Source organism: Mirounga angustirostris, unplaced genomic scaffold (genome assembly GCF_029215605.1).
Source record: "Mirounga angustirostris isolate CCGP_5_RB_7025 unplaced genomic scaffold, mMirAng1.0.hap1 SCAF_1, whole genome shotgun sequence".
NCBI classification, from domain to species: Eukaryota; Metazoa; Chordata; class Mammalia; order Carnivora; family Phocidae; genus Mirounga; species Mirounga angustirostris.
The window spans coordinates 140,271,885-140,296,382 of record NW_026991709.1 but is presented as its reverse complement, the minus strand read 5'-3'; the positions used below and the strand labels follow the sequence as shown (position 1 = coordinate 140,296,382).

Below are 24,498 nucleotides of genomic sequence, written 5' to 3'. Positions count from 1 at the left end.
TTTTTTTTAAAGATTTTATTTATTTCACAGAGAAAGACACAGCGAGAGAGGGAACACAAACGGGGAGTGGGAGAGGGAGAAGCAGACTCCCTGCCGAGCAGGGAGCCCGATGCGGGACTCGATCCAGGGACTCCAGGATCATGACCTGAGCCGAAGGCAGTCGCTTAACCAACTGAGCCACCCAGGCGCCCTCATCAAAATCATTATTACAAAATTATTTATTTTGATAATTATATCTTTAAATTTCTAGAAGCCTTTTTCATTCTGATTATTTATTTTTCCTAGCATTCTGAAGTTGCTTTATGGATAAAATATTTTCTTGAAATTTCCTGAGGGTACTTATTAGATTTTTAACTTGTTTTCTTCTCTTTCTATAGTACTTTTTCCTCCTAGGTTTCTTAGGAAGGACATACTCAGTTGTTCAGTAGAGTGTGAATGTGGTTTTCCTCTGTAGCTGTTAGGTCTTTTTTCTTTGCAGTTCTTTTTCTTGGTGGTGAGAGTACTGCTTGTGGTTTTTGAGTAGGTGGATGGAGCCTGCTAATGGCTTTCCTGTAGGATGCCTAGGTATGATAGGTAGGCATTTGGGATCCCTCTAACTGCCAAAGTAATAAGGACTTTCTTTGGAAGTGGAGTTCAATTATTATATCAGTAAATGGTACTATTGTATAGTAGTTACTATATGGTAGTGATAACAATAATAATGGCTAATGCTTTTAAAAATTTTTTATTGTTGTTATTTTAATTCCTGGCTAAAGCTTTTGATTGATAGGCACCATGTGCTTTTCTGAGTATTTTAGTATTTGAGATCCTTTAATCTTCATGCAATCTGTTACAGAAATTATGGCATAGAGAGGTTAAGGCTCAAGAAAAGGTTAACTTCCATTTTAAACCAAGCAGTCTGATTGTAGTGCTCATATTCTTAACCACTGAACATTCTCCTGTTTCAGGAAGAAACATGTAGGAGAGAGACAGTTTTTCAAGGAGGCTCTCGTTTATTAGCATTTTTCTTATTTATAGAAAAGTTAGATCTCATCACTGAAAGATCTTTTAATTCTGTCTCCATAGGTACTCACTATGTTTTTGTGTATTTTATTACTATGAAATTGTTTTAGTAGCATGGGTTCTAACTGTGGTCCTTTTATTTACAGTTTATTCCAATGCCTGTCCTGTATGGTGTTTTCCTTTATATGGGAGTTTCCTCATTAAAAGGAATCCAGGCAAGTCTTAAGTAGTTAATAATTTTGTAGAAAAAGTTAAAACATATTTTAAATTTGCAAAGATTGTTTTTATGATGGTAGTGATGTATTCTCAACTCTGATACTCTGGGAGGCAGGTTAGCTGATGACTTCAAATCCACATTTTCCAAGTGATTATTGCTTACTACACATTTTTCCCTCAATGAGCTCATGAAGGAGATCATCCTTACCTATTTTTAATAGAAGCCAATGAAAGGCCCTGTAACTACTGATAAAGACTAATAGTAAGAAGGGGGCATGTTGAGGACTGGAATGGTTAATACTTGCCATTTGTGTGGTGCAATACAGTTTATAAAGCCTAGTACACAGATTATTGTCTGTGATTCTCAAAACATTGTTAAGCAGCAGGCAAGGAAGAAATACTAATTTTGTCACCTGGGAAACAGGAATAGAGGGACTTATGGATGGTTCTTAACCAAGTAAGCAATGGAGCCAGGGTTAGAACCCAGTGATTTCCCTACTCTGTTTGTCTTGTTGATAATAATTCCTGGAAAACAACCTGATAAAATTTACTAAGTTCTTCCTGTAAAACACTGGGCTCCGAAAGCACTGTTAGCACCACGTGGCCACCTTATCAGGGAAAGCTGACAGCTGGTGCTGGCAAGGCTTCTCAGAGACAGCATCTTTATTTTTTTCAGTAGTCCCGGATCTCCCCCCCACTGGTCAAGGAGTGATCTCATTAACTCACTTGATTTTCTTTTTTTAATTTTTTCTTTTACAACTTTCGTTTACAATTTTGTGAGATCTTACTCCTGGTTTATAAATGAGGGAACTAAAGTTCAAAAAGACCAAGGAGTTTGCTCATCGTTTCCTTTTCATTGGGTGAAAGTTTAGTAATTGTTACTTCAGGCTATTTTATAAAATTGATAATGTTAGAGTTGGAAAGAACCTAGGAAATTGTGGCTCTCTTATTGTACATATTAGAAAACAAGGTCAAAGAAAGTAAATGCCTTGTGCAGTTGATTATAGCAGATAAATTTATTTAAATATTTTAATCCCACATATTAAGACATTTTCATTTGTGTTTTCTGATTAAATTAATTGCATTAAATTAGAATGATTGCCTTGGTTTTTGCTCCTCTGCTTGAGTCCAGATGTTCTGTACTGAAATATTCTCCTATACTATCAGAACATATCAAGGATTAGAGTTTAAATCACAAAACGCTAAGGTTGTATATAATTTCCTAAGTAGCAGAAATGATACTTTTGTTGAAAACTTTTTCTTGCTTTGTTTTCCATTCAATACATAGTTTTTTGACCGTATAAAATTATTTGGAATGCCTGCTAAGCATCAGCCCGATTTGATATACCTTCGTTACGTGCCTCTCTGGAAGGTCCATATTTTCACAGTCATTCAGCTCACTTGTCTGGTTCTTTTGTGGGTGATAAAAGCTTCAGCTGCTGCGGTAGTTTTTCCCATGATGGTAAGGCTTTTTTTTTTTTTTCCCCTAACTTTTTCAGACTTTGTCACTAGTTAATAACACTCCTGTGTGTTTCAACAGTGTTTTACTAACGTTTATCTTAGTACTATAATACAGTAATGTATTAGTAATATTTATATTTGAGAAAGGAAGTAGCCCATTTTAAGCACCCTAGGTGTTTTGAAATATGAATTGGCCCTTTCATAGCTATTAAACGAGTCACTTTAGAAACTGAATTTGCTTTTTATTTTCTATATTTTTGTTTGTTTGTTAGTCCTTGGGCTATAGAATGCTGTTTTGTATTTTTAAACAACTTTTACATTTGTGGGACAAAGATGATAACCAGATGTAAAAAAGCAAAGCAACTGGAACAGCTTAGTTCTTTAATAGAATGTTTCAGTACATCTTTCTCAGAAATTAACAGATCTAGAAGTTAAAAAATAATAAAGATTTTAGATGATATATTAATAAGACAGTATGGTTCACTAAATTACCACAGAATATTGCATTTTGTAAACAGAATATTCATCCTTTGTAAATTCCATGTAAACATTGGCTATGTACTTGACCACAAAGAAAATCTTAAAAATTAAAAAGCTGTAAAAATTATGCAGGTAATTACATTTCCTGATCACAAATAAATTAAGTTACAGATGAATAATGAAAAGCACTAGAAAAATCTAAAGCATTTAGACATTAAATACTGAAATAATCCCTGGGTTGAAAACTGAGTTAAAAAAAACATTGTAGGTATTGCAGCAGAGAATTTTTAACCAAGTCTGTGAGAGACACCTAAAGTTCATAAGGAAAATGTATACCCTTCATTACATATATTATTCAAGAAGACTTAAAAAAATGCAACCAAATTTTTTATTTGTAAAATCAGTAGTGAATAAACTCCTTCCAAGCTTGAGTAAAGAAGAAAAGAGAGCAAAATATACAAGATTAAGAAAGAGAAAAGATATGTAATCACAGCTGTGAAAGAGATTTGAAGGGCTTTAAGAAAATACTACATGAATCTATAGGAATATTATACATCTAGAGTAGAGGTTGACCAACTTTATTTCTGTAAAGTGTCAAATAGTAAATATTTTCAGCTTTGTAGGTCACAAGATATATAGGCACTTCTATAACAGGAGAGAAATTTCCATAATTTCTTATTGGTGAAATCTAAAAAGTAATTTTACAGTTTTTTAAAATGAAAGACTACTCCGGTTTCATCTTGGGGGAGACAAACCATGAGAGACTCTTAATCTCAGGAAACAAACTGAGGGTTGCTGGAGTGGAGGGGGTTGGGAGGGATAGGGTGGCTGGGTGATAGACATTGGGGAGGGTATGTGCTCTGATGAGCGCTGTGAATTGTGTAAGACTGATGAATCACAGACCTGTACCCCGGAAACAAGTAATACATTATGTTAATTAAAAAAATTAAAATGAAAGACTACTAATGAGAAGAATGGAATTCTTTTTCATTTAGGATAATATTTCACTTGGCTGAGGCTGAGGTTTAGAGTTAGTATTCCCTGTCATCAAATCAATTCCAAATGTGCATCTTTAAAAGCTATTTTAGGTCACAGGCCATACAAAACAGGTAGGGCCAGATTTAATCCAAGGGCTGTGGTTTTCCTGCCACTGATCTAGAGGAGATGGATTATTTCCATTCTATACATACATACATTTCTGAGAATTAACCCAAAGAGAAATATAAAATCTATGGATCTGTTTAACTCAGTTGCATACAAGAGACTGGAAAAATGGCCAAAGATCTGCCCTTGGATCACAGGCCCAGCTGAGTTTTAAGAACTTTTAATTCCAGTACTTCTTGACTTATTGTAGACCAAAGGAAAAGATGGAAACGTCTGCATTTTTTCTCATGAAACACTAACAAGATCTTAATACCAAAGCCTAATAAAGTTGTACAAAAGAATGATGGTGACTTCTCACTAATATAAGTGCAAAAAATCTTAAGATATTAACAAATAAAGAAATTTACAGTGTTTCTATAAGTAATATATCATGATTAAATAGACTGTGATACTTTAGCAGCAAGTAAGAATTACCAACATAAAGATAGAAAGACTTATAAAATTGCAGTCATTGTGAATAAAAATTTGTAACTGAGTTCTAATATAAGGAAGCACACTATTACTGTTATTTGATATGAAGATTCTAACTGTGATATAAGAATAATACAGTATTTGTTATAAGGAAGAGATAACATTATTTGTAGATAATGTGATTGTTTGCCTATTAACTCAAACGACTCAAATGAAAAAAGACTAAAAGCCCCTAATAGAATTAGTAAGAATGCTGTTAGAGTGAGTGGTTACAAGAAAACTCATTGGCTTACCAAAGAAGTTTATTATAATGATAGCTTTGGATGCTGGAAGTTTGAAGTCAGGGTGTGGATGGGGCCATGCTCCCTCTGTACCCTGTAAGGGAACCCTTTTTTGCCTTTTCCTAGCTTCTGGTGGTTTGCTGAAAGTCTTTGGCATTCATTGTGTTGCAACTGTATAACTCCAAACTGCCACCTTGTCATGTAGTGTTCTGTGTATCACTGTATCTTTATATGGCCATTTTATAAGGATACTGGACGTACTGTTTTAGGAACCCACCCTACTCCAGTATGACCTCATCTTAATTTTATCTCCAACAACCCTATTTCCAAATAAAGTCATATTCTGAGGTACTGGGGGTTAGGATTTCAGTGTATCTTTCATGGGGACACAATTCAATCCATAATAATGTTGAAGTACATAAAATTAAGACCTGAACAAAGAGGAATATATATCATGTTCTTTGTTTTGCATACTTACTGTTGTAAAGATGTCATTTCCAAGTATGAATGTTATGAGTTTTATTTGCGTGTGTGTTTGTGTGTATTCGGGGAGGTTGTTGTCAGTGTGAACCAGATAATTTTAAAGCTTATAGAGAAAAATAAGTGCCAGAGTCATAGATAACAACATGGATGGTAGAAATGTTCTGTATCTTGTTTGGATGTGGGTTCCATGAATATGTATGTTTGTCAAAAGTGTCAAACTGTATATATGATATTTTTCTATTTTACTATATGTAAATTGCATATTAATGAAAAAAATAAGGATATAATAAATACCAGAGGAATAACAAAACAAAGCTAATTAAGAATTCCTGGTTGGGTCTGGGGTGAGGGACTTGATTGTTCCTGTGCTGATACCATGCTGTTGTGATAACTAAATATTTAAAAATTGCTGTCAAGTCAGTGCAGCCAACACAGCATGGAATTGGCATGGGAACAGACAAAAATCAGAAAAGTAGACTAGTGAGTCCAGAATTTATCAGAATATATGAGAACTTACCACTTGAGTACCATGAACAGGTTATTTCATTAAAGGTGATAATTCATCTATGTGGGAAAATTTAGTATATAGTCTTAGAAGACTTGACTGTGTATGGGAGCTAAGGTTGCTTCTGTAACCAGTACCATATTCAGAAAGAAACCATGAATGAATTGAAGATTTAAATGTTAAAATGTAGTAGAAAATTTTGAAAAATATTTATATAGTCCAGTGATTGAGGGTAACTTTTCAAAGAAGATAGGGAAACCCAACTGTAAAGGAAAGATATATTTGACCACATGATAATTAAATGTTTTATATGAACATAGTAAAATTGGATTGTGAACTGGGAGAAGGCATTTGTAACATATAAGGCAGATAAAATGCTTCTGTCTGAACTACACAGAGCTCTTATGAATTCATGAATAAAAGTCATCAAAAGCAATTGAAAACCAGGCAAAAGATAGTAATAAGGAAAATGGTAAGAACAGAAGAAACCCAAATGGCCAATGGACAGTTGAAAATATCTTCAACCTTAGTAGCAGTTAGAGGAAAACAAAGTAATGGTATATCTTTTTCATATATATGATTGGAAAATCTAAGCCTAATATTGGCAAATGGGTTCTCTGTTGCATTGCTTAAGAGATTTTTAAATTTATATCTATTTAGGGATGCCTGGGCGTCTTAGTCAGTTGATCGTCCTACTCTTGATTTCTGCTCAGGTCAGGAGGTCGAGCCCTGAATCGGGCTCTGTGCTGGGCGTAGATGGAGCTTGTTTAAGATTCTCTGTCTGTCCCCTCTTCCCCCCTCTCACACACTCTCAAAAAAGAAAAAGTTATATCTGCCTATATAATGTATATAATTTAAAGTCATCATAAAAATTAATAATCTTGTACTGTGAAGATACTGTGCTTAATCTGCTTTATAATTTTATGCAGAATGCAAGGGATTTATATAGGAAGAGGTTAAAAATGCCATTTCTTTTGTATGTTTGCTTTGAGCAGGAAGCTTGAAAGATAAATACGTGACTCAGTTCCTTTGAAATAAGATGGTGTATGAAGTGATTTTAATTTTTTAAAAAATTTATTTTATTTGAGAGAGAGAGGGAGAGTGCACGCGTGCACTTAGGGAGGGGCAGAGAGAGACTTTAACAGACTACTTGCTGAGCGTGGAGCCCGAGGTGGGGCTCATTATCATGATCCTGAGATCATGACCTGTGTTGAAACCTAGAATCCCAACGATTAATCAGCTGTACCACCCAGGGGCCCCTGAAGTGATTTTTAAATAAAATACATGAAGTACTTTTTTGTTATTTATGACTTGATACTATTTCTCTTTAGATATAATTTATATATTTTTAGATGTTACTTAATAGTTTCTCCCCCACTTTTTTAAGGTTCTTGCATTAGTCTTTGTACGCAAACTCATGGATCTGTGTTTCACAAAGAGAGAACTTAGTTGGCTTGATGATCTCATGCCAGAAAGTAAGAAAAAGAAAGAAGATGACAAAAAGAAAAAAGAGAAAGAGGTAATTTACGCTATTCACTTGTTGTTTAATATTTCGACCAAGTAGCAGGCTCTCTCGTGGTCACTTTACAGGAATCTGCTCCTTTAATCCTCCTAAAAACCTTATTATTATGAAGTGTAGGTACTTCTTTTATTTCTGGTTTACAAATAAGGAAACTGAGGCAGAGGTTAGTAGGTAACTTGTTCAAAACATCAGCTCTGACCCATTTTACCAACTTAAGTTGCCTCTCCAAAGCCCTGACCCAACAATAACCTTGTAAAAATTACGTATCACATGAGTACTTATTTTTAACAGTGAGAGAATTTAGCAGTGTTTAAAACATAGATAAAGCATAGGTAACACAAGCACATTAAATACATAAGCACATTGTAGTGTACATTTTAATTTTAACATTTTAATAATCTGACATATACATAATGACAAAGGGGACTTTAATCTTTTTATAAAAAGTACTGTTAAACTCTAGCCTTAATATGTGGTATCATGTACCATTAGTTAATTTGTATACAGAGATTTACATGAATATTTTATTCTGAATTTGATTTTTTTAAATAACCAGCTCAGTGCTATTAGTAAGAAGGAAAAGTAGAAACTGAACATATAGCATAGATGATTGTATTGATTTTAGTACCCTACTCAGTTTTCCCATTAAGAATATTGTTTGAAAATCAAAGATAAGAAGAAAGATTACACATTTTAAATATTGTGGTGTGTTTAAATAGAGATCTCACAATTACTTTTTTCCTTCTCATTTTTGAGAGAAAGCAACATAATTTATGCCTTATTATATTGCATAGTATTTATGGAAATGTATTTATTAAAACTTTATGGACAACTGGGTTTAAGCCTTGGGATTTTTTTCATAGTTTGGATTGATTATTCAGTGCTGATTTATGGCAAAATTACTGGTTTTATGTTTACTTTTTGACAAAAATTATGACTAATTAGGATACTAACTGGAACACTAGTTTGAATTGAGCCTCCAAAACTTTTAAAAGATTATTGTTCTCTTTAAAACTATATTATATATGTAAATGTTCATGAGCTTTTGGTGAGTTTTCAAAGAGGATGCAATTCATTTATAAAATACTTAGGTTAAAATTACCTGTTTATTATTTTCTTTTTAAGTTAGAATAAGGTTCAGTGTATATAACTGAAGACGAAAGAAAAGGAGGCTTAAACACAAGAGTTTATGCTCTCCTGTAGATGTCTTGAGGAGTAAGTGATCTAGTGGGATGGTTCCACAGAGTTGTCTGGAGCTTCCGTGCTGCTGTCCTCCCATCCTCGGCAACAGTTTCCATTCTCAGAATCACCTAATAGGTCAAGATGAACGCTGAGCTTGAGCTGTCATGTTTGCATTTGAGATGGCAGGAAGGAAGGGGGTGGGGTGAGAAAGCAAAATGGGCTGTCCCCTGCTATCCTGTTTTTTAAGAAGTCTTTCTAGAAATGCCATCCAGTAAGTTCCACTTGTATCTCATAGCCACATGGAGTTGCAGGGAATGCTGGGAAATGTAGCAATGGTTTTATTTTTTTTTAAATGATTATTTTTTAAAAGCTGGGCATAGTGCCACCTACAAATACTGGGGTTTCTAGTGGTAAGAAAGGAGAGTATAGATGCTCTTCCAGTCCATCCTGTCATGTCCCCAGTAATTATGATACCATGATTTTGCGTCATGTCTCCAGTGTAAATTGTTCTCCACCAGGGGTGACACTTCTCCTCAGGGTTCATATTTCCGTGTTTGAGAAATTTTTGATTGTCAGAATTGGATGGGCATCCAGTGGGTAGAGGTCTGGGGTGCTACCGAACATCCTGCATATACAGGACTGCCCCTTACTACAAAGAATTGTTTGGCCCTAAATATCAGTATTGCTGAGATTGAGAAACCCTGCCTTATCCAAATGAGGTTTTGCTTATATTGTATTGTAATGCAAGCCATCAGATTTCACAAAATTTTATCTCTTATTATATACTAATAATTTGTTAATAAAATTTATGTAAATTGATTTTAATGTAGTATTCATGATTAACTTAAAGAAATGAAAGTTATAACCATTTAAAATTTAGCCTTTACAAGTGGTTGTTTTCTTTTGTGCTACCAGTATGTATTTATAATAGTAAAAGGAATTTTTCAGTCATGGCAAATATGTTTAAATATATTGTCGGTTTGGGTTTCTAATTCTTGAAGATTTTATATATTAATTGGTCCTCCTGGAAATATTCTGGGAAAAGTAATTTTTTCATGTATGTGCTCTGAAGGAAGCTGAACGAATGCTTCAAGCTGATGATGACACTGTGCACCTTCCATTTGAAGGGGGAAGTCTCTTACAGATTCCAGTTAAGGCCCTAAAATATAGGTGAGATAAAACTATCTTGTAAAATGTATTTTTTTATACGTGTCAAGTACATGAATAAGCCATGTAATGCTTTGTGATCTCTATTTTTAAAAAGATGACAAAACCGGTATCTGGCATAATGCCAAGACCTAAAGGGGGTCTTCAGGAACTTGAAAGGGAAGTCTCATGGTTCTTCCCCTCGCAGGTTTGTAGGCAGGAGTGAAGAAAAAGCTGGACTTGGACCAGAGCCTGAAACCAACTTCCATGCCAAGCAGACAAGAGTTACTTGTCGTGCATCACTCCTTCTGTTTAAATGGAGATTAAAATCAGTATAGCTTTTTCCTTTCTGTCCTTTATTAGGCCTGCATCAGTGTGTGCTGGAAAATTAACCTTTGTAATCCATTTTCTGATAACCTTCCAAATTGTGACTATGTTTAGAGGCCCTGGAGTTCAAAGGTGTGACTTGACTATTGGCAGTGAGTGCTCATATTAAGAAAAAGTTGAGGGCGCCTGGGTGGCTCAGTTGGTTAAGCGACTGCCTTCGGCTCAGGTCATGATCCTGGAGTCCCGGGATCGAGTCCCGCATCGGGCTCCCTGCTCGGCAGGGAGTCTGCTTCTCCCTCTCCCACTCCCCGTTTGTGTTCCCTCTCTCGCTGTGTCTTTCTCTGTCAAATAAATAAATAAAATCTTTAAAAAAAAAAAAAAAGAAAAAGTTGAGTTCCATATATAGCTTATTTTGTATGACTTTGGTGATTTACTTATAAATTTAAGAACTAAAGACAGTGGTAAATTCTTCTGTTTACTTTTTTGTAGTTTTAAAAGATTAAAAACCTATATTACTTATGCATGTATCTGATTCCTATTTCCATATTTATTTCTGATTAGCTATTGATAGTAGAAAAGTCAGTTTTAGAATGTATATAGGTTCCTTCCCTGACCAATTAATGGAAAGGGTCTGTTGGTATTTATTAACTTTGGGTTTTTTTCATTTTTTAATTAATTTTTATAGTTTTTACAGAGGTCTTACATAGACTTGTACATGTTGGTTAGTTTTGATAAATGAATTCATCAAGTAATGTTCCTTTATACTTTTTACTATTAATTTTCATCTTTGGTATTACTCTGTGTCACCTTTCATGATTTTCCCTCAAATCTTTCTTATATACTTTAAGTGCCAAGTATAGACATCTTAATATACCCAGCTATAGTGCTCTGCTTTGCTGGAATGTATTAATGTTTATTAAACAAATTAATATATTAACTTTGTTGTATTTAGAAAAAGAGTATAGGAGCTACCATGATCGTTATTAGTGACTCATCAATTTGCTGAGATTATCGCCACTTAGTTTCTGTAGGTCCTGCATTATCACTTTCTTAGTATGGTTATACATGGGCCTTGATAAATTTAAGTGGAATGTATACTTATACTGTCTGATGTTTAACAAAAAGAATGATTATCTGTATATTTACTTTTCTTTTTAAGTGATGACATAGGCCAAGATTAATGCTGCTTTGCTTAAAATTTGAACATTAAGAATGCCAGCAATTGGCTGACCTGTTTATCTGTCATAATTTAAAATCTTAAGTAGCTTTGGATTACTTGCCATGAAAATCAAATGAGATAATAAAGAAAAACATTTAGAAACTGTAAAACTCTATAAAATATGAAAGTAATTGATTTAATGTAGACAGATTTTTTTTCCCCATCGTTTCATTTTGGGGAAAAAAAAAACATGTACTGTCTTTAAAAAGAAGGTCTTAATTTCTACTAATGGGAAAATGCTTAGAGGGGGACATTTGAAGCTAGAAAGTGCTTCAAGAATGTCTCTCTTCAGTTATTTGCAGTTGGCAAACCAGCCACAGAAACATTTACTCAGAGTAGGTAGGCTCTGCCCTTGTGAATTTGGGCATTCAAATTTTGTGCACTTTAAAAAAAATTGACCCGGTAAAGCACCTTTCCTAGGGATTCTGCAATGACCATGTCACATTTCTCTGAAGTCTTATATTTTAAATGACATTTGGATTTAAATTGTGAACAAAGCTAGTACTTTCTAAAATGACTGCTATTTAGTTATTTATCACATAGCTGCCATCACATTGTGAACCTAACACCTAATTTGACATTTGTATTTGTCACTTGCATGCATGAAATATTACTCTTTTGGTGAAGAAAAAGGACTTGCAGATATATTTCTATTAACTTCATAGTACTTTCATATTACTTGTGGCTGACAGCCTTGAGCCCAAAATTATTTATGGATATTATCATGGTTGGATTTGGGGTCTCGAATGAATTTTGCAATATTTTATAGAGACAGGGAATGATTACATTTATCCCTTACAATGAAAGGACAGTATTTTGTTCTTCTGATTTTGAATTTTGATAAATTTGATAGAATAACACTTTGACACTAAAAATGTGAATGTCAGTTGAAAGTGATATTTATAAGCCTGTTTTTGTGTTATCTGTTCAAATATTTTCAGAGCTTTATTTTTACTGTTGCCTTTTCCATCATTCTTTTTAATGATTTTTTTTAATTATTAAAAACTAGTTTTTTTTTTTTTTTTAAATCATAATCTTAAGTTTTCCTTACATACTTTGGATCTTTAGTTGATGAAACTGAAATTTGTGCCAGTTATAAAAGTTTTCTAATTGACTTGAGGCTGTATTTTTTTATTACTATTTTTTTTTTATTAACATAAGGGGCTGTATTTTTTGTATTTAATGTATTCCTTTGTTATTTCAATAATACGCTTATAGCCAAGATGATCATCTTTGGGCATCATTGCCAATTTAATTAATCTTACTCCTAGTTTTGATTATACAGAAGGATGTAATTCCCCATGAAACCTTTCTAACAGAACTCTAAAATTCTGATATTTGCTAGACCTTGGTTTAAGTGCATGACAAAGAGTTTTCTCAATTTAATGTTGATGAAGACAAATATTATATAGTTAAGAGTGACAGTATTAATGCTTTTGCAAGTACTGAATACTAACCAAAAAGTGTATTTGTTCTTCAGTGTTGATCCCTCAGTTGTTAACATATCAGATGAAATGGCCAAAACTGCACAGTGGAAGGCACTTTCCATGAATACTGAGAATGCCAAAGTAACCAGATCTAGCACGAGGTAGCTGTAACTCTTTACGCATTTTCTAACTGTAGCCAATTTTCAGTTGACTTATGGATAGATAGCTATTTCATAAAACCATTAAATGTAACTCAGTTTGCATAAGTTATATTCTCTTAACAAAGCCAGCCTTTTTCTCTTCTTTCCTTCTTCCTTTTATCTGTCTATCCATCATTTTACTGAATACTGGAAATAATGATATAAGTGCTGATAGGTTACTTTTTAAATTCATAATTGCCTGTTTCCAAAAAGAATTTGAGCCATTTTATAGTAAAAATGAATATTATACATATGGCAGTATGGAATAAGTATATAAAAGATCAAAACCATATAAGAAAGATAATTACTAGGGGTTACATAAATACTCTTTTAAGTAAACACTACCGCAGTCATGCTTTCTGATGGTCCAGGAAAAAAGACAGACATGATTGTTTTGTTTTGTTTTAGCCTGCCATTTCTTCAGATGAGGTTAAACATTTTACTAGAAGATCGTTGGAAGAAATTCTTAATCCATAGATATAAACGCCATTTGGTGTTATAATGGACCACGTATTCCATAACAATTTTCATAACTCCTTTCTTAGATTTCTTGTTAGGAAGCCATTTTTTCTTTCTTTTACCCTCATTTTAAGGCCTGAATCTAAGTGATTCTAGTTTGATAACCATTAGTACTTTAATCCTTTGGGTCTGTGGAGAAATGAGGTATTATCCTGTAGTGCACTCAGTCATTCATATTCCACAAATACTCTGTGTGCACTTCGTGCCAGACACTGCTGGGTGTCCGTATACTCTGCTTGGACATCAGATTGAAACTTCTCTGGGCAAATGGTCACCAGCTGCTTCTGATGGATTAGTTATTGTCTTTCTGGCCACTGTCTTTTCATAATAATTGGTTGGGTTTTATTCATTCTTTCCCCACCTCTTCTTAAAGCTTTGCTCCTACTTAATCTCTATTATGACCCTGACCTCCTTTTTTTTTTTTTTAATCATTTCTTGACTTCTGATTCTCTAAACTGGACTGTTTCCTTTCTTCTGTCTTTGATCTTAAAAGTTTTTTAAATTTAACTCTTTGTCATTCTGATTATTCCATGCAGCTAGAATTTAGTTTGATGCTCTTTTTACTCTTAATAATTTTTCACACCTTGTCAGTACTTATGGCCCAGATTATAGTATAGTTATAAATGTAAAGACCTTACAATAATATTATTATATATTACACAGTAATATGAAAGTATCTTTTATACTTCTGCCTTTCATTCAGGTTGCCCCTCAATTCCAAATCACAGGGGAAGAAAGACAATGTTTGGGTTATGTCATTTAACAGAAAAAATGTTTGGAGGTCTTTCCTTCAATCTTATCTGGAGAAGGCAACAAACCACAGTGTTATTCTACATTGGACAGCTTTTTCAAAACACAGATATTCATATGTTACAATTAAATTAGTCACTTAAATCCATGGACATGGACTCATTGTATTTGATATTAACTTGAAAATATAGAATATATGTGTTTTGATTTTGTATTTGTGAACCAAATTTGGGGAGAGTTTGTAAATCTGTTACATTTTGCAGAAAATTATTTGATGCTTATCTATATTAACAAAGATTGCTTTTTTAATGGATTTGTCAGTGAAATGTCACAATGTACAACTATTTTTAAAAATATAATGACTAGTTTTAAGAAAATCCTTTTCAGTTGTAAGAAAAACATGAATTTCCGTGGCAAGCGTATCCATTAAAAAAAACTAAGAATTTTTAATATTTGTCTTTCCAGTCAAATTTACTGATAGGAAAAGAAAGCAGTAAAATAATAATAACGAGTCCTATGTTTATAGTATTAATAGTCCTTTTAGTCATTTCAAAAGGCTTATTACGGATACTAAGTGTTGGCCATTTTTTGAATGTAATATTTGTCCATTTCAAAATCATTTATTCTCATTTTTTGTTTTAAATAGCCCTGAAAAACCTGTGAGTGTGAAAATAAATTTTGAAGATGAACCAACAAAGAAATACATGGATGCTGAAACTTCGTTATAGAATTGAACCAAGAGGAATTATATATATAGCTATACAGATATATATATATATATCTATATATATATCTATCGTGTGTATTTCATGTCACTATATATAACAATATTGTATGTCATGCTGTTTATGTGTGACTCCTGGGTTTTTTGAAGTAGTGTCTGAAGTTTGTTAGGAACACCATGGAGACTGTGTATATAATGAAATGGTCTCTTAGAAATGAGGTACATGGTTCTTACTATTTATTCTGTTGAAAAAAAAAATTTCTATTCTGCAGCAGGAAGATGTGGGGAAATGCATTCAATCTACTTTTCCTTTAAGTCTATTTGTTCATCAGTGGTAATTCATACCAACTTTAGGTGATGTACTTTGTCCATGTATTTATAATTTTTACTTGAGTTACTGAAAATTTTTACATATTATTTCACTTCTGTTAGTTCCTTATGGGAAGAACAGGGAGTCTTTATGCCAGTGTTGTGGGAGAAATGGTAACATGTCATGGCTTCTCTGTATGTGTGTTTCATTTATGCAGATGTCCATCATGTTTCATAAGCAGTGGAGAGTTTTTGGCTGTAAAGGTAGAACAATAGAAACTTTCTAGATAAGAACTGTAGTTTTGACCTTTATGTTTTTATCTTAAAACTTCCACATCTAGGTTTCTATTCCGATAGACAAGTGAAATTGCAGGTGATTTTTATAATTTAACCCCATACCAGTCATAACTTTATGGATTTTAGAAGCTGTAAAATGCCAATTGATAATAATTAAATTTTGTTGCCTTTGTAGAAATTAATGTAGAATCCTAATGCTTTATAAGAGCCCCAGAATGCCCACTCTGTTCTCTGCCTTTGCTTTTACTTAAAATGTGGTTAAGTTTATATCAGCTTCAAGTTCTTGATTATTTTTTATTACAACTAATATGATTAAGTAATCAGGAGTCACAATTCTCTTAATGGGTTTATGATCAGTATTACTTTATTCTAAAGAATTACCTTTCACTTTCTTGTTTACGTTGTTATTCTTTCTATGGTATAGATAATATTTAATAGATTGCTATCTGTGATCTCATTTTAAACTATTTTATTTATTTTAATTGATATGATACTTAAATATTATAAGCATTTGAAAAGGTAACAAATAGAGAATAATTTAAATTGTTAATGTAAATAGTTGGTGCTCACTTGCATTTATGGTTTATTATCTTTGAAAGCAGTTGACAGATTTTACATCTTTGATATAAAGCACTGCCATATTTGTATTTTAAAAGGAATTTAGACATTTTATGTATAGCTCAGATTGATGGCATTCTTTCTAGTTTGTGTTGGTATTTGTTACTTAGTTTCTGCTTTTCTGAGCTATCTGTCTTTTTAACTGCTAGCAAATCTTTTTAGTCATCTTTTATATACTCTTAGCTCTACATGAAATAAATAAATGTTGTTCTTGTTAAGCCTGTAGGACTGGATGAATGGGGTTGTGAAAGTGATTTGGCAAGAGGATAATTTACAAAAACCAAATGAGTATTGAGAAGCCACAGAAATACCGAAATTGTGACATGAATATTAGGATGAAAATTTTAATGAAATTCCAATGCTCCCTTTAATCATTTGTCATTAAAGTACAGAAGTATGAAATTGATCTTATAGAGGATCATGAGGAATGCCAAAAGCTGATATTTTAGCAATCCTGAAGTGTTTTTAATCCATTCTAAACTACTTGGTAGCTGATACAGTTTCCCCATCTGAGACCATATTTTCAGATTCTAGTTAAAATAAAGGATTTGACTTCTGCCTCGAATGAGAAGTTGGAAATGTAGCTACTTTTCTTTAGAAAATAGAGCTGGCATCATTTGGTACTGCCTGAAAAAGAGTTAGACTCTATTGGCAATTGATAATCGAGTATTACCCATGGTGCTTATTATTCTTTATGAGCTTCCATTGAAATGATTTCTCTTATCCATAGCAGCATAATCATTTCCAAAGACCCCAGTATTTGCTGCTAATTTTGTAAACTCCCCTGATGTACCTGAACAAGGGAATTTCCTCACATCATTTCTTTGTGTCTGGACATCTTAGGGTTAACAAATGTGCTTATTTTACAGGAAGGGATTTTAAAATTTAAACTGAAAACTACCTGGGATCATAGTCTTTCTGTGATTTTTTTCAATTATGTATAGTAATTGTCCAGTGCCAGAAAAACCATGACTTGCAAAATACTTTGCACTCAGAATGTTTTTACTGTTTCTGATTGTTAATGGTTTCTACTTTCTTTTGACTACTTGACTTACAAAATGATCTGATATGACTACTCCATTGAAAAGCAAAGGTAACTCATGTTTATTAAGTAATTAACTGCTTGTTCTACATGTTTATGATATTTTTCCACTATTTCTGAACAATAACAATCATGGATAGTGTTCATTGCGAGACAGTGAAAAATTTACTACATAATATTAATTTTTAAATGTTGCCTTAAATAGGTGTAAATGAGCAGTAGTAATTGCAATGTACTGATTTACCTCAAGGTGCAAAATAATTAAACCTGTACATACTCCATTTACAAAATAAATTAATATAAACAGCCCTGCACTTTCTTAGATGCCTTGGTTTCCAGGATGGAGCTTAGTGCTACTGAATACCCTGGCTACAGAGCCACCTCAGGATATTCTTCTCTCCACCCTATTTTATTTATTTATAGATGTCTGTTTACAGAGACTATAATAAATCCTGATGTTGACCATCTGAAATTTACTTTCTTTTGAATGCTATTTCACTCTAAAATAGCAGCTTTTGAGAAAACAATGAACTTCCTTATGATAAAAGGATGATTCTATATATTCTCTTATAATATTAGATATGCTGAAGTGAAGCACAGTCTTTCTAGTGTGTGTGTGTGTGTGTGTGAGCGAGAGAGAGAATGATGTTAAAAATCTTAAATCTCTTCAGTTGTTGAAAAAAGCTGTGGCGTATCAATGTTCATATTTGCCAAGTCTTTGTAAAATGTGGGACAAAATTTATGTGCTAATGCATGGATTTATAAAGCAGGTTTCTTCACCACTCAAAATTACTAATTTTTGTTTTCTCCATCCAAAAAGCATTTGTTTCTTCCTCATACTTCAAGTTTATGTATGTATATAATAGCTTTCTAAGTTTTTCCTTTCACAAAGACAGGTTCAAAGTTCTGTAAAACGTAAAATCGTTTCTGAAACTGAGGTATTACACCAGAGCTTGCTGTTTTTCAAGGATCATATCATGTACATCAGTTCTTTAAATGTGCTCAACATGTGAATCCTGTTTTAAAGTGCTCAGATTTTGGATGTGTAAGCCATTGATATAACATTGTAATTCAAAAATGTTTAAATTAAATAACTTAATGTTTTAAATTTATTTATGTAGATTACATCATTGTTATCATATATAATACAAATGTCTGAAATGTCTTTTGGTCTAGTCCAACAATTATTTATTTTTTAGAAAGTAAGCTTAAAGATTTTAAGGACATTGAAAATTAAAAATAGTGTTCAAAATTCAAAATTTGGCAATTCTAATGTAAAGTTGGTTCTTTTCTAATGTATCAAAAAGTAATATAAGTATCAATAATAGGAAAACATAGTTGGAAATGGAATCATCTAAAGATCATTTTTAAACTTTAATTAGCACATATTGACTTCTACAGTTGAGTTATAGTAATTGTTAAACCCTAGTGGTTTTTTAATCAGATTTTGTGCATTGATTGATTTTTGTGTTGTGGCTTTTCTTCTGTTGCTTTAATATTAAAAATCTGGGGGGGTTTTGTTTGTTTTGTAGGGGGGGTATCTTCCAATGTTTACTATGTTTGAATAAATAGAAATTGAATTTTATTGTTCATTTATATAGTATTTGATAGCTTGGTATAATTTCACAGTACAGTTCTAATTTTTATGACTTTTATAATTACAATGATAATATTTTCTTTTGTAATAAAATACAAGGTAAATTAAACATTTAAAACGTGGAACTGGTATTTTTCATTTATATGAAGTACAAGTCTCTTCCAAGTCTATAATGTGAACGATCCTGCCTTTCAAATTTGTTTCATAATTGTTAGAAGAAAACTATTTTTTAGAGATGTTATTGAAGTTGAAAGAGCAATAAAAGTCTACTGAATTAGTTGTTGGATATTGTCTTTACTTTGTACTTTATTAGAATTGCTGCTTATCTTTCTTATGCAGAGGGATGGGGGAATGAAGGAAAATAGGTGATTTCTGTTCCCTGCTTCCTAATATTCATATGCTTCAGTAAGGAGACAGAAAAGAAGGTGAAACAAAGGATTCTGTGTTTCACAATGACTTTTTTTTTTAAATTTTTTTTATTCTTATGTTAATCCCCATACATTACATCATTAGTTTTAGATGTAGTGTTCCATGATTCATTGTTTGTGCCTAACACCCAGTGCTCCATGCAGAACGTGCCCTCCTCAATACCCATTACCAGGCTAACCCATCCTCCCACCCCCCTCCCCTCTAGAACCCTCAGTTTGTTTTTCAGAGTCCATCGTCTCTCATGGTTCGTCTACCCTTCCGATTTCCCCCGCTTCATTCTTCCCTTCCTGCTACCTTCTTTTTTTTTTTTTCTTAACATATATTGCATTATTTGTTTCAGAGGTACAGATCTGAGATTCAACAGTCTTGCACAATTCACAGCGCTTACCAGAGCACATACCCTCCCCAGTGTCTATGACCCAGTCACCCCATCCCTCCGACCCCACCCCCCACGCCAGCGACCCTCAGTTTGTTTCCTGAGATTAAGAATTCCTCATATCAGTGAGATCATATGATACATATCTTTCTCTGTTTGACTTATTTCGCTCAGCATAATACCCTCCAGTTCCATCCACGTCGTTGCAAATGGCAAGATCTCATTCCTTTTGATGGCTGCATAATATTCCATTGTATATCACAATGACTTTTTAATAGTTAAGAGATTTCGAAATTAAAGCCCTTTAAGAGTAGCCTGGTCCATTATTTTGCCTATAATAAGAAACAACTTCTGATATCCCAACATGAACTTGATAACCTTTGGGAGTGAGAAAGATGCTTAAGAGTTTTAGAAATTTCATCTGAAAGTTTTCTTACATTTATTTTAGGAAAAAGTTTTTTGTCAATTTATTATTCCCATTTATAGAACTTTGTTTTGTTTTGTTCTAGAAGGTGAGAGGAAAGGAAATATTACTCGTTTTGTTTTATCTTGCTCAGTAAGGTATATCTGATCTCTTGAGTATCAATTCTTTCTATGGCTAACCTTTACATTTCTACCTTTAGGCTTTGAATGAGAACATTCCTGACTGGAAAACCTTTCAGTTTCTCTGCAGTTCTTCCGAGACTCAATTTCAGTTCTGCTTTTCCTTCAAATTATATTCAACCTTCTGCTGCCAATCTACAAGATCATTCTCATTCCTCTAGTGAAAGTGTGTGTGTGTGTGTGTGTGTGTGTGTGTGTGTTTAGATACCCTTTTTTAGTCCCGGGTATCTTAGAAATTTGGGGAAGTGATTTTGTCCTCTTGTTAATCCTGAAAATTTATACCTGTTTTGTACCTGTTTAAATTACTTTTATTCTTTATATAGTTAAGACGTTCTGTTTTGCTTTTGAACTATGTGATTTACAGTGTCTATGAAATCATATCAGCGTAGTAAAAGGGGTACTGGAAAACATAAAAAGGGGATGGGTGTTAGGTCTTTCAAGTTTGGCCCTACCGCATAAGCCATAAACTTAAGGCAAACATGACCCTTTGGGGGGGCATGGATCTTCATCACGTTACACAGAACAACGTGGACCCTTACCAGGTAGAGAGGATAGTGCTCCTCTCCTTGAGAGGCAAATGTCTTCATCCTTAATCTTCTATGCAACTTTCACTTCTATTCAGGAAAGGCCAAAACATTAGTTTACCATTTTGTTGAGAAAGAGAAAGATGGGAAGCACATTCAGTATCCTGATGAAGAAGTTAATTGAAATCATTTTGTCTCACTGCTAAATATTTAAAATGTCTTTAAGAGAATACTTTTTCAAGTCCACATCATTCACTTTTGTTTTCCTATTGGTAATGTTAACCCTGCTGGCTTTATGTTCTCTGAAGATTAAATTAGTTCTATTTAGCTGAGTGGCTTTCATTTCCCCTTCCTACATTTCCAAAATGGGACCTTGTTCTTAGGTTAGGATATATATTTTTAATTACCCAACCCCAAGTGTTGCTATCCCATTGGGCCTACTTTTCATTATTATTCAAAGCAGAGAAACATCAGGGAAAGGTTCTATCGTATGCATTTTAAATGAAGTTTTGGGAGATGTAGGCACTGTACTAATTGACACACTGGTGGTCATTTTTGAGTAATATTAAGATGAGATCGAGTAGGCCCTATACTTGAAGAAATCTAGAGCCTCAGTGTGGTTAAGACTGGACTCTAGATTCAAACTGTAGGTTCTTCCCTGCCTCTACTACTTACTAGATGCGCCAGTAACTAACTGGGCAACTTGGGAAACTTATTGTACCTCCATTGTCAGTGCTAAACTACGATGAAAAATGACTACCAGATGATGTTGTGGAATAGTGTCTGGCATAAAATGATCATGAATATTTTTCATTTTTTAAAGCTTCATAATGACTCATCTTTTTAAGACTTTAATGCAATTCAATTTTTCAAGAAGCTTCAGACCTTTACAAAAGGTGAAGAGACTTGCTTATGTTAGGTGAACCGTACAGATGTATTGAGTGCCCACTTTTATTTTCACAACACTATTGCCATTGCCTGAGGTATGCAGTGCACTTGAGTAACCGAAAATGTGTTCACACTATATGAAAACTGTGTAGCATGTAGCGTTGATCCTTTCAAACTAATCTTTGCTTTGGTAGATAATTGATTTTTAGTCCACAGCTGTTCTTGAAATTAAGCACCCTAAGATGAAGCAGCTCTTGTCCATCCGTTTTATTTCAAATGCTAAAAGTTGCGCACACCGAATCCAGAAAAATCCACAGGGTTTAGGAAACCTGTCCACAGGCTAGTAGCTCTAGGTCAGGTTGAACTGGCCGCACCACAGTCCTAAGTACCACCTCCCTCTTCTCGGGCTTGGAGACTTGGGGTAGAACCTGCGCGTTCTGTGGTTGCTACGGCAACCCCGAGGCAGGTGTCACCCGTCGCTATGGCGCTCGGTACGCCGCAGCACGGCTGTTCCTGATTGGCCGAGGCGCCCCGGCGAAGCGGAAGAAGAGGTGTTGGCATTGGTTCAGCCAGCGCCGGTTGGTGGCCTAAAGCAGGATTTGATTTGTACCAACGGTGCAGCAGGCAGTGGTGTCCCCGAGGTGGAGGGGACTGGGAGTGGGCTCGGGGGTGGTGGGGTGGGCGCGACGGCCCCCGGATCCGGAGCCGCGGGTGGCAGCAGCAGAAACGATGAGGAGGAAGATTTAGAAATTGGCCTGAAGGAGGGACCCTCCCTCTGGCGCGGTGAGTGGGGCGGGAGCGGGCGTTCCTCTGCGCCGGCGCGCGGTTTGAGGCAGGGTTTCCAAGGAGATGCCCACAGGTCCTTGTGGAGCAGCCCCGAAGGCTCCGGGAGCCAGCTTCACTCGCCATGGGGCAGGGGCAGAGAGTGCGGGCTGTCGCGGGTAGGCGAGTCGCTGTGAGCCTGTCCTAGCAGAAGGGTTGGTGTCGTGCGGCTGGATGGTGGGCAGTGCCATCAACGATGTTTGATGGCCCTTTCAGGTCGATGAAGCAATTATTTTGGTTACATGGAGCGTGAGTGTGTCTCTTGCAGTCTTCTCCGATACCTCTGCAGCCTCATTCATGAAAGTCTGTACGGGCGTCGCTTTTCTGCCTTTCCCTTCTGTGATGCTGCTTTGACTGCCCTCTGCTTTTCTGCACCACGTGGGTGAGGCTATCCACTTCCACGCCTTCACGCATCACATGTCTGCCGATGGCTGGAAAGCATCCACCTCCAGCCTAGGCTGCTCCACGAAGCGCCAGACCCCCAAATCCAACTGCTAGTTAACTCCACACGTGTGTAACCCTAGAAGCTATCTCCTTCCACTCCCACCAGACTGCCTCGCCCTTGGATTCCCTATCTTGAGCAGACCTGTCCGTTCAGTTACCAAAATCACATTCTGGGCAGTATCTTTGACACCACCTCTTGGGCATTTCTATCAGTTATCAAGCCTATATCTTCTTTTTTTCTTTTCTTTTTTTTTTTAATGAAAACCTGCAATGTCTGAGAGAGTATGCTTATCTTCTTCTTTTTTTTTTTTTTTAAAGATTTTATTTATTTATTTGAGAGAGAGAATGAGAGAGAGAGAGAGCATGAGAGGGGGGAGGGTCAGAGGGAGAAGCAGACTCCCCGCTGAGCAGGGAGCCCGTCGCGGGACTCGATCCCGGGACTCCAGGATCATGACCTGAGCCGAAGGCAGTTGCTTAACCAACTGAGCCACCCAAGCCTATACCTTCTTCATAGCTGTCAAACCAATTTCCACATGACCATCTCTATTCTCACTATATTACAATTTCCACCAGTCCCTTGGTTAAATTCAGCACCCTTCCAGGTTCCCTGGTTCCAGTCTGGCCCTATCTAATCCATTTTCCCCGTGAGAGTTTGACTGATCTTTCTAAAAAAAAAAAAAAAAAAAAGAGGGCATTTCATTTCCTGCAAAGATTCTCCATTATCCTACTCCAAACTCTTTAGTTAGGCCTTCCATCGGCATTTCCATCTTGTTCATTCCCAGAACATGTCACATTCTCTCCCCTGTGTGGTAACTGCACCTGTTCACACTGCCCACAATGGACTCCACTTGTACCCTCCCCAACCCTGTTCTCACTCCCCAGTCTTTCTCTTTGTGTTGCCCCATTACTTTTCTGTTTCCTTCTCTGCCTTTGTGAAGGCAGAGGCTATGTTTGTCTTACTCAGCGTTTGCTGACTCTCTCACAGTACCATGTCCATAGCAGGGGCTCAACAAATACTGGTTAAGTGAATGAATCTCTAAAATGAGAAGTCAATGCTTTTCATGATGTCCTTTTTGGTTCCAGAAAAGTCAGAAATAATCTCTGGCCAATGAAGCTTTTGCTTATAAAATATGAATGTTGAATTTATAGGTTTTACTTCGATCTCAAGACCCTTGGTAATTGCAAACTATTTCAACTCGGAGTCTATCTTTCATAATCATTGTGATGGTAGTTGTTATTACATGGCATAAGTTTCAAGTGGGAAACAGAGAGTACAGCATAGGTTGCAAGAGAAAAGCTTTGGAGTCAGAGATACATGGATTTGAATCCTGGCTTCAGCATTTTAGTTCAGAGGCCCATGGCAAATTACTTAGCCTCCAATAAGCTTCTTTATCTGTACAGTGCACTGATGATAGCACTTATCTCATACGATTGTCTTAAAGACTAAATGTGCACAATTCATATCAAGTCCACAGTGCCTTATACTTAGTAAACCTTCACATGTTTAAAAAATAAAAATATTCACATGGA

At 35.0% G+C, this 24,498-nt stretch overlaps 2 protein-coding genes across 12 annotated transcripts in view; both read left to right on the top strand.

The window, feature by feature from the left end:
• The window catches only part of SLC4A7 (solute carrier family 4 member 7), a 107,476-nt gene extending 88,317 nt beyond the window's left edge, over positions 1 to 19,159 (top strand). For 6 of the 11 annotated variants that reach the window (XM_064588834.1, XM_064588813.1, XM_064588798.1 and 3 more), the window contains 6 exons: positions 1,149 to 1,217; positions 2,507 to 2,680; positions 7,391 to 7,522; positions 9,780 to 9,877; positions 12,880 to 12,987; positions 14,942 to 19,159. In XM_064588834.1, coding sequence (XP_064444904.1) covers positions 1,149 to 1,217; positions 2,507 to 2,680; positions 7,391 to 7,522; positions 9,780 to 9,877; positions 12,880 to 12,987; positions 14,942 to 15,023 — 663 coding nt within the window. In that variant the 3' untranslated portion in view covers positions 15,024 to 19,159. Of the gene's footprint in view, positions 1 to 1,148; positions 1,218 to 2,506; positions 2,681 to 7,390; positions 7,523 to 9,779; positions 9,878 to 10,061; positions 12,013 to 12,879; positions 12,988 to 14,941 lie in introns of those variants that run through there. The other 5 variants (XM_064588854.1, XM_064588825.1, XM_045903916.3 and 2 more) reach the window with 2 other exon arrangements.
• Positions 19,160 to 22,329: 3,170 nt separating this feature from the next.
• The window catches only part of NEK10 (NIMA related kinase 10), a 233,142-nt gene continuing 230,973 nt past the window's right edge, over positions 22,330 to 24,498 (top strand). The window contains exon 1 of the mRNA XM_045903905.2: positions 22,330 to 22,485. The gene's annotated coding sequence lies outside the window, so the exon portion shown is untranslated. The remainder of the gene's footprint in view (positions 22,486 to 24,498) is intronic.